The 10,288-nt window shown below is 33.3% G+C and overlaps 1 protein-coding gene across 1 annotated transcript in view; it reads left to right on the top strand.

Annotated features, from left to right (window-relative positions):
• The window catches only part of LOC132173466 (probable inactive purple acid phosphatase 27), a 4,667-nt gene extending 2,936 nt beyond the window's left edge, over window positions 1-1,731 (top strand). Inside the window, exons 7-9 of the mRNA XM_059584968.1 lie at window positions 1,287-1,509; window positions 1,564-1,641; window positions 1,726-1,731. Coding sequence (XP_059440951.1) covers window positions 1,287-1,509; window positions 1,564-1,641; window positions 1,726-1,731 — 307 coding nt within the window. The remainder of the gene's footprint in view (window positions 1-1,286; window positions 1,510-1,563; window positions 1,642-1,725) is intronic.
• The last annotated feature ends 8,557 nt before the right edge of the window (window positions 1,732-10,288 follow it).

Here is a 10,288-nt window from a genome sequence, read left to right as displayed (position 1 = left end):
TTTTGTAGTGCGTTATATATATATATATATATATATATATATATATATAAGAGGATGCAATATGACCCAAAAAAGAAAAAAAATCAAAAAGATAACCAAACACAACCACTTGTTTCACTCGACTGAACCAGTTAGAAAGTTCATTGGCTCCCAAACAAAGATGCTTTTCTTCTTACGAAAGAGAAAACGAGATGGAAATTCATTAATTCTAGACGTCGGCACAGGTCATGTGAAGTGTGAACTTGTCGGACCTTTCCACATTGGCGTGGCCCTGGCTAACATTGAAGTCGAATGATCATATGCATACCGTTACTGATCCCCAGGGCGAAGGCCACCTAACCCCACTATACAATCATGCCGCTTTCTTTAGGTTTCGTGGCACATGTAATTTTAAGAGAAAACTTTATTTAAGATCTATCAATTATCACTCGTTTTCAGAATATCTTCTCAAATTTAAAAAAAATCTCAATTTTACCACATTAATTTTCAATTTGATGCAATGGATCTCTTCCGTCATTTTTTGAACGTTAAAAGTTATAAAATGCCATTTATACTCCTATCATTTTTATAAAATTCTAAATTTATACTTAATTTCAAATTTTGTTTTTTTTTTAAAAAAAAAAATTGAAGGGTAATTTAGATATTTTAGTTGTTTACGTTAGGGTTTAACGAAAAAAATTCGCGGAAGGGAATCAATTGCATCAAATTGAAAGTTCAAAAGATGAAATTGAGAGTTTTTAAAATTTATAGAGTCTTGTCAACATATGTGGTAGTTCAAGAGATCTGTTTATTTCTTTAAGATCTTACTTACTATGGTTGGTGAAAAGGTGGAATTTGTTCGATGCTAACTAAGAAAGATGTTTATTAATGTCTTTCCCCGACTTGCATGCATGGCTTCATAGAATGTGTGTTGACATGCATAGTTGCACTTGCATCACTCTAACACTCAAACAAGTGTAAAAGAAATCCAGCTAGCTAGAAGACAAATCTTGTACCTAACTACCTATGCATGCATGGGTGAAAGTGAGGTCACCCCACGTCAATTATTGCAAGAAATGGATTCATCTTTATTAATTGTAACTCATCCGTCTCCACAACAACTACACGTCAATAAAGAAGGCAATCTAAGTAAGCGTTTGTAATCTCATGCTAAAAAGTATTAGTTAGTTAAAGCCGCCGGCAATTCCTAATCCTATCAACTTTTCATGGCCCACATCATCCTTATAAATAGATCGATGTCTTTGCTTCTATCAATCTATCTTGTACGTTGTATGCTCTCTTATTAGGAATTCTTTTAGTACGCCGAAAAGAATGGAAGCACCTCCGGCAATCAGGAATAACCTCCAAGGCAGGGGGTTCACGACGCCAGTGCTCTTCGCTCAAAAGAGGTTAGAGCAAAAAGATTTAAGTCGAAACAATGACCGCTTGCAGATCCAAGTTGACCAAGTTGATCCAAACATCCAAATCTTCAACGGCATTGAGAACCAAATACTGGAGAATGGCATCCAGGTAAGGCTAATGTGTTCGTCATCAATATCATTGGAGAATAACCTAATTTTGCAGAGGGTCGGCACCTCATCATACGTGTGGAGGAATGGCTGGTACGAAGTGGCAAATAATCAGTTTTATCCTAGTCTGCGGGTGCGTCAGAGAGTGCGACTCTGGTCGTGCCGGAATCCTCAAAACGTTCTATCTTTTGTTGTTGAAGTATTGAATTGAATGCAGATCTAGAGAGTAGGGGAGAAGACGGTGAGAGTGGTTCAAGCCGTCCATGCATTATATATATATGAGTGTTTCTATATAGCCATATAGGAGTGGTGCATGACAAGGAGGATGGGAATTGTCGATGCATGCAGTAATAGTGGCCGGATACGTATACGTGACTATGTTTTAGGGGCTTTGTTTGATTTATGTGTTCGACTAATTTACTTTTATGATTTCATTAATTCTATATATTATCGAATGAGATTCAGGTTTCTTCTATTATCCTGTTTTAATTAGGGGCAAACATGCATGCTTTGATTTCCTGATTAGTTTTTCAACCAGTTTCCTTCAAAGTATGCTATGAAGGAAGAGAGAGAGACACGTGATCGATAATTCATGATCATCTCTGCAGAATACTCCTTCTATGCATGCATTAACACCCGTTTCACTTGTTTCCTAATTAATAAAGAAACGGTATAACAAATTCAAACATATAACCCTTTTCTTTTATCCTTCACGTTCGCCAACTTCAACAAAATTTATGTATGCAACACCTTTCCTACTACTCCTTTCCAGGGATTTGTTGTCGTCTTAAAGGCCCAATATTTCCTTATCTAGCTCAGAAAATATTTCACTTAAAAACTTTGCAATAAAACTTTCGTTTGGGAAGTAAACGGACGTGCTTCTCTTCTTTTGACATATTTTATAAATGTTTAGGGTCCCACTTTTTTATATAAGTGTAAAATATATATATATATAAAAAAAGGGATTACGAAGGCGAGTGATCATTATATATATATATATGAGAGACTTTAAGGAAGAGACTAAGAGAGATTTAAAAAATTAAAAAAAGGGTTTTTTATCAATGACATTTTGTCATAGCTAAAAGTCAAAAAGTCATTCTTGATTCTTATAGTTGACAAGCCGTCTAATAAGTTGTCACAAATGTTCTATCATTATTTGTCATCATATTATCGTCACTAATAATGACACATCATTAGCGACAACAAAAGTCATTATTGTTAATGTTTAAGGTCGTCGTAATAGCATCAGAACCCAAAACAATATGTCGTCATTGATAATGTTCAATGTCGCCGCTAATACTTTAAAACCCAAAACACGTCGTTACTTTATCATCATCATAACAAAGTATGAGGGATGACTTTCAATTGTTATTGATAATTACAAAGTATCAATGACGAGAGGTTATTGAATATACTATCATTAGCAAGAAGTTACACAATAATCACTGATAATGTCTACGTTTTTTTTTTAAAAAATAAATAAATAAAGAAAGGCCTATTCCGTCAAGTTTTTTTTTTGATATCTTCACTTACCCATTCAACCATATCTTCTAAATTTAAAAGTTGCAATGTCGGGTCGAAGAAAGGAAGACCCACCTGAGTGATCAGTTCGCTTCCTTTTGAACGATCACTGAAAGCAGGGGGGGCATAACCTGGGAGCATGTTCTTCCCTCACGCACACTCTGTAGTTTCCGTCTGACTCACTTTTTGACAAAGTCTTCTGAAACATCTCTTGACGCACACAAAGCCTACAGGATTTAGTACTCACGCATCTCCCCGATCTACATTTGCGGCCATTGTTGAATTCAAATTTGAGCTCTCTCCTCTACTCTGCTCTATCTTCTGATCCTATAATTATCAAATGGAGGAAAAAAGAAAAATATATACGAATGGCAAGTAGAGGTGTATTGTATATATAGAGGGCCAAAGCTACGTATCCCCATCAATCATATCAAATTCTACTTCTCACGCCGCTTTGTGTAAATTCCGTGCGGTTGGTCCCAACTCCAAGCATGTTTTTTTCCAAGTTAAAAAGACGGTGGTCCAGCATGTGATTGCACGTGCACTTTAATGTCATCTAGATTGAGTTGGTGTTTCATGTTTATGCATTGATTGTTCAAAAAAATATTAAATAAAATTCACATTATTAAATTTTGAGAACCACTTTTTTTTAAAAAAATAAACATTAAATTCTTTATATATTTCTCCACTTTTTTTTTTTTTTTTTTAGTTTTAAACTAATGGAGACATAAAAGTAAAAAATAAGAATAAAAAAGTATATCACCTTTTAGCTCTTGGGATGCAGGGAGTGAATCTGATGGTAGTTAAATTGAAAGTAATGTAGAGAGTTTGTTATAACTATAATAATTGGGTGTTTTGGCAAATTTTTTTGAGATGAGAAATTATTATTATTTTTTTAAATAAGTGTTGACTTTATATAAAGGTTAAAAGAGTTTTGATTTTTTTCTTAGTTATAAAAAAAGTAAAAAAAAAGTTGTTTATTATAAAAAATAAAAATAAAAAATAAAAAATAAAAAGACTGAATTTTTTGATATATAATCTTGTAGGGTCCCACATGATCCTCTCGATTTCCTATAAGATCTTATTGCCATTCGCCTTGAAAAGAATGTTTCCTCGAACGGTAGCAATTTGATTGATGTGACAAAAAAAATAAGAATGTTTTGTAAGAAAAAGTGAAAAAAAAAATATATTGTAGTGATTTTTTTATTTGGATAATAATAAAAAGTGATTGATGTAATGTAAAAACTAAAAATGTTGAGCATTAATTTTGGGTCCTTTAGCAAACATAGCCAATGAAAAGAAGATTAGAATTATTAGAGGATGTAAAGACCATTAAAATAAGACAAATCCATTTTCCGCAAGTCATAGACCACGCTGTAGTAATTTTACTTTTTTTTGGGCAAAAAGTGGATAATATTATCATCTTTGATTCCAAGTGCCACGGCCATGAAGAAAAAGTAAAGACCTTACGAATTACAATGCCACCATGCAATTTCATTTGACACAATATTCTAACAATTGTTTTATTTTAGTAACAAACAGCTCCTTAATTAAGCGTACATAATTCAATGCAGTCGAGCGACAACCGCTAGAATAGAGAAAACAAAAGAGTAGAGATTGAGGACTTGAAACAACATAAAATTTAAAGCAACTACAGCAGAGAGAGCTAACACTTGTCATCATAATCCTTAATTAGTTATCTGGAGGAGGCTCATTGAGATCAAACCCTACTCCTCTCCTTTCAATCCTGAAAAGTCTTTCTCCGTTTGCTCCGAGGTGCCCCAAGTCATAAAAGTTGACAGTATCGCCTTTTCTTAAGCCCTTTCTCTCAACAAATTCGCCCCATTCGCTGCCGAGATAACATTTTCCATCTCTTGTAATAAAATTCATTTGCCAAGCAATGTTCATTTGAGCGTCACAAACACTCACTTGAGTTCCGTTTGGAACACCGAATCTTTCAGCAAGCTCGGCCGGTAAATAGACTCTTCCTTCTTTGATGTCACTTTTCGTGAGAACCTTCGTAAACATACATGCCATGGTCGAAGTCAAAGTCGATGTTGAGGCTTCTGGTCCTAGAATGAATTAGTACGTTGGATTAATTATAAGACAATTAAGTGACAAAATAGAAATATAAACAAGCGAAATCACATACAAAGCTAGAAGTTATATTAAAAATTGAGTAAAAGCAGCCAATGATGGAGGAGTTGGTCGGAGACAGGACGAAGGTGTTGGACTGGTAGTTGGAGAACATAAAACAAAAAAAGTCGATATTGCTTGTCACTACTTTTTTACGACAGTACTAGAGGTCCTACTTAGGACATAAAGGTTCATATTGTCTTTTCTTATTTTATTCATGAAAGAAGATTACGTACGTAATATCCAATTAATTCTAGCTCTTTTCTCAAAAACAGACACACTCACACAGCCTTGTACTGAAACCATCTTTTAGATTAAATCCATGCTATACATAGTTATATATAGTTCACCAGAAATCAATGAAAAACCAAAACATATATTGATTTTTTTTAATATATATATATATATATATCTTAAGCTATTCAGAAACGATTCAATTGCAAATCTAAACCAAAAATTTGACGTAATAGAAACTCTATTGGAACGATTCAAATCAAACATCAAGATATATATCCATGTAGAAATCATGTAAAAATCATATCAAATAATGTAAACACATGTACAAAAGATAGAGAGACTTGGTACCAGATATATACAAAGTGCACTCTAATCCTTAGTTGAATGTTTTGCATACCCGTAATGAATGACATTAACTCTATTTATAGACTCCAGGGGCCACCTACCCCATCTAATTATTTAGCTTTCTTTAGATTTCGTGGGGTCATTTGAATCTTCTAAAGTTAAAAGAATGCCTTGGCCCCCACCAAATTTGGTCACAAGCAAAAAAAAATGTATTTACTTTTTTGAATTAATGAAGGTTGCTTTTATTACCTTTTGTGGCAGTTGTATGCGTACGTGTTACACAACTCATCCTTAGACAAGCAAATTTTGTCGTTAACGATCGAAGCAGCATATGGTCGAAATTGTCAACATTTGGTCTTACACTTTTGGGTCCCACAAGATCTTTTCAAAGTTAAGACCCCCGCCACCTCACGGAGCATTCTCTGGAATTGCTGGGTCGCACGACGTGCACGTTAGTGTCATCCAGATTGAGTTTGAGGTTTTTTTGCTTAAGACCCTACTTCACCGATGATGCAGCCTGATTATGTCTTGATAATTATTGAGTTTGATGTTTAAGCAATAGCAATAGATGTCCTATATGTCATTCTTTTCTTTATATTTAGAAAAAATTTTAAAAAAATACAACAAACTACTCACATCAGATTTCATACATTTAACCAACTCTCAAGGGTTGCTACAGTGTTTCCCAATGTGTTGAGAACCAAAAGTAATTTCATATACATTATTTTACTATAAACATTTCTCTTTCTTCTCTCATCCTCATCTTTTTGTCTTTAATTGGGGATTGTATTGAGATTTTGTGAAAAAAAAAAAAGAAGGTAGGTAAGGAACTTGTATTTTGTAAAGAAATAATATTTTAATAGTATATGAAAAGGTAAGGGGAAGCTATTATGAAATATCTTTTCATAGGGAAGAAAAAGTAGCTTTTTGCCTTAAACTTGGGAAAAATCAAAGAGAAGTTACTGCTAGTGCTCTGAGCTTGTGAAGTGGGAAAATGATTCTCTTCATGTTATTTGAAACGGAGAATATTCATTTAGTACATTTAGGAGGACAATATTTATCCATATTTTTTAAGAGCAAATTTTTTAGAAAAATTTAACTTTCTAAATGCACTAAAATAATATAGAGAAATCCTTTTCTGTGAATTGAAGGCTGGCAAGTGAGTAAGTAAATTCCGTGTGGTTTCTGCTAGCCATGTTTTTCCAAAGTTAGAAGGCCACCACTTGTAGGAAACAAATGGATCCCAGCTAGGCCGAAACACACTTGTCAGTCTCTAGAACAGCAGGTGTGGATTTCATTTTTTTTATTTAGAAGTTAAACTCTAACTGCTTGTCGGCTAGTTCTTACGTTGGAAACAAAAAGTAGTTTATTTAATTAATGCATACATTAAGGCATGTGAAGGACCTACAAATTCAAGGACCTATAAATCATATGTTTAATGCATACATTTGTAATTGACAAATGGGTCAATGATTAGAAGTTAGAACATTCAACGGAAATTCTAGCTGATATTGCCTACTAGTAATATGTTTTTTTTTTTTTTTAATGGTTTAAACTTCTTTAATTAGACATATAGAAAAGGGTTGGTGAAACGTGGTGCACAAAATATCAAAAGTTCAAACAAAGTGTTGGATCCTTTGTTAAAGAATGCTGCTTGCCTCACTCGGCTACTACATACAAGCATTCAAGGAGAGGCCAATATTCTGTTTCTCTTGTAAGTTTTTGTCCATCGATCACCTTTCTTTTCTCAATTTTTAATTTCACTTCTAGCTTGCGATCTGTGGTTTTGCTCGTTTGTTGTTATTATTATTACTATTATTATCTTAATTGTCACTTGTTCTTATTCCTCCAACATGATAATTCATTCTAGGATCGGGATCGGAAGCCTTAACATCGACCTCGGCAATGGCTGCAAGTTTTGTCCACCAATGGAAGTTTCACAAGAAACTCTCGGCAAGTGACATCGAAGAAGGAAGAGTCTATTTACCAACCCAGCTTGTTAAACAATTGGGTCTCGTCGATGGAACTAAAACGGTGATTGTTTTTGACGTTCAAATGAATTCCTCGACAATGAATTTTTGTAGGCGTCATGATCAAAGATCTTTTCTTGGCGACGGATGGCACAACTTTGTTAAAGAAAATGGCATTAAGAAAAGACGATATCGTCACCTTTTATGTGTTGAGGCCCCGAGGAGGAGGAGGAATAGGGCCAACACACTTCCATATCATTAGGCACGAGGCTGCAAGGAGAGCAGTCGTAGGCCGATTTGATCTCAACGAGCCTCCTCCTCCAGAGAGAAAAAAAGGTGCAAGAGGATTTGATCTCAACCGTCCGCTTCCTCCGGAAAACTAGGGCGATCTCTCTCTATGTCGGAGAAAGTGATTCTTCTGCTTTTACGTTGTTTGAAGTTCATCATGCATGTGTTGATGAGTGGACTAATATCTGAGCTCTTTTGTTTTCTCTGTCGTCCTCCATTAATATTGTTGTTGTTGGACGCCATTTGAATAATTAATTAATGTAAAGCTTGGGGGTTCTATTAGAATATTGTCTCAAATATTAAATTGCATGTTGATTCAAAGGCACCCACCTTGGTTGGAAACAAATGGGTCCCAGCAAGAGAGTATACTGTTTGTCCATGTGCCAGTTCGATCTACTAGCTGATCAGAATCATAGCGGTTATTGGACAATCTTCAAATAAAATTAAAAAAAAAAAAAAAAATCCAATAACAATTACGTCAAGAATTTAAACATTCTAAATTATTGAAGATTAAAATAATTTTCATTTGTAATATAATATAAATATTAAAGTAGTTTTATTTTATTTAAAAAAAAAAATTAAAGTATTTTGACTTCGTTTTGTAATACAGTTTAGGACAAATTTTATTTTTTTTAATAAAAAAAAATCATCACCAAATAACTTAAACACAAGCAACCATATATAAACTACTTTATCTTTGTGTCTCATCACCCAAAGAAGAAAATCACCCTTCAAGGTTTTTAAAAACTACTCTTTCTCTTTTGAATTATATCTTTGCCCCACTATCTCTTTTGAATTATAACTAGTTTGATTTGTCGATGGTGCATGGTGTACGTGATCATGCATGACATTCTTTTTAACAATAATTAGAAGATTCAAATTTGCTCAAAAGCAAAAGGGTCCTGCGAATTGAATAGGGTTAATTTTTTTGATTGGAGTATTCAGTACTCCAAGTAGCTAGCTAGACTATTAAGTGAACTTTGAGTTTTAAAATTGTTTGATTAATTACTTGTGAAAAAGTTTTGGTTCGTCACTTGGTCCTTCGTGTGCGTTGAGAAATCAAACTTAAGTTAACTTGCACTAATTAACGAAGATATAACAAAGATATATGAAGATTAGGCTTCTTATTTTTGGGTTATACTATTTATTCACTCTTTTCTTTTTGGGTTATACTTTTAATTCATTCAGTTTAGTTTGCATATTTTGCTCTTGATTCTATAAAGTTAGAACGAGCTATTATTTCTAGTAAACAGAATTTATTTTGTATAAAGTTATTGGAGTAATGCTATATTAATTAGCATATCGCTATTTTATTTTATATATATATATATATATATATATATATATGTGTGTGTGTGTGTGTATCTATGTATGTGTGGCATTTTCATATTTATATCACATAAACACATTTTTTCAAAAAAAAAAAAAAAACTTTTGTTGGCTATCAATGGTATCTATCTTTTTTTAATAAGTCAATTAATGGTATATCCACCCAAAAAAATAAAAATAAAAATAAAAACTTTTACTAGCTTTCAATGGTTTCTATCTTGGGTTAATAAGTCAATGGTATATCAACCTTTAACGATTGAAGCAGGTAAAGCTTGTCTCGGCTGGTGTGTTAATTAACTCATCACAAAAGATAATCAATTATGGTCGATCCTGTACTCTTGTATAAGTGTTTCAAATTTCGGTGCGAAAAGGTCACATCACAACCGTTTTGTGTTTGAATAATTACGTGTAGGTTTGGGGTTACTCAGATAGTGGGGCAAAATACCACTGTATTGAAATTATTAATAGTTTGTTGTCCAAATTATTATCAGATTTATGCTCAATAGATAATTGAACAGGTGGAAAAATAATTTCATATGAATTCTTTAATAATGTACTGTTTAAATTCTCTCATAAGGTACAATTTTTGGGTGATGTTGCCACATTCATCGTAGCCCCACTCAAAAAATAAAAAAAATTGTCGCGCGTATGGACCAACTTTTTGTGCAAGTGGACCTGAGTAGTGTTTGTTAGAACACTGGCGTGCTTGAACAATGTGCACTCCAGTGTTCATATATTATTTTAAAAAAATATATTATTTAAACAATAAAAAATAATAATAATAATATATGAACACTGGCGTGCATATTGTTCATACACGCCAGTGTTCTATCAAACACTACTCAGTGGACCTAATGGACAGCCCAATTAAATTAATTTGAATTTCATTTTTCTTTTCTCCTTGGCAATTTTTTTTATATTAAATTTATTATTATTTTTTAAAAAAAATTTAAA

This window comes from Corylus avellana, chromosome ca3, assembly GCF_901000735.1.
Source record: "Corylus avellana chromosome ca3, CavTom2PMs-1.0".
Lineage (NCBI taxonomy): Eukaryota > Viridiplantae > Streptophyta > Magnoliopsida > Fagales > Betulaceae > Corylus > Corylus avellana.
Note: the sequence above shows the minus strand (reverse complement) of the source record. Positions and strands in the feature narration are given on the sequence as shown.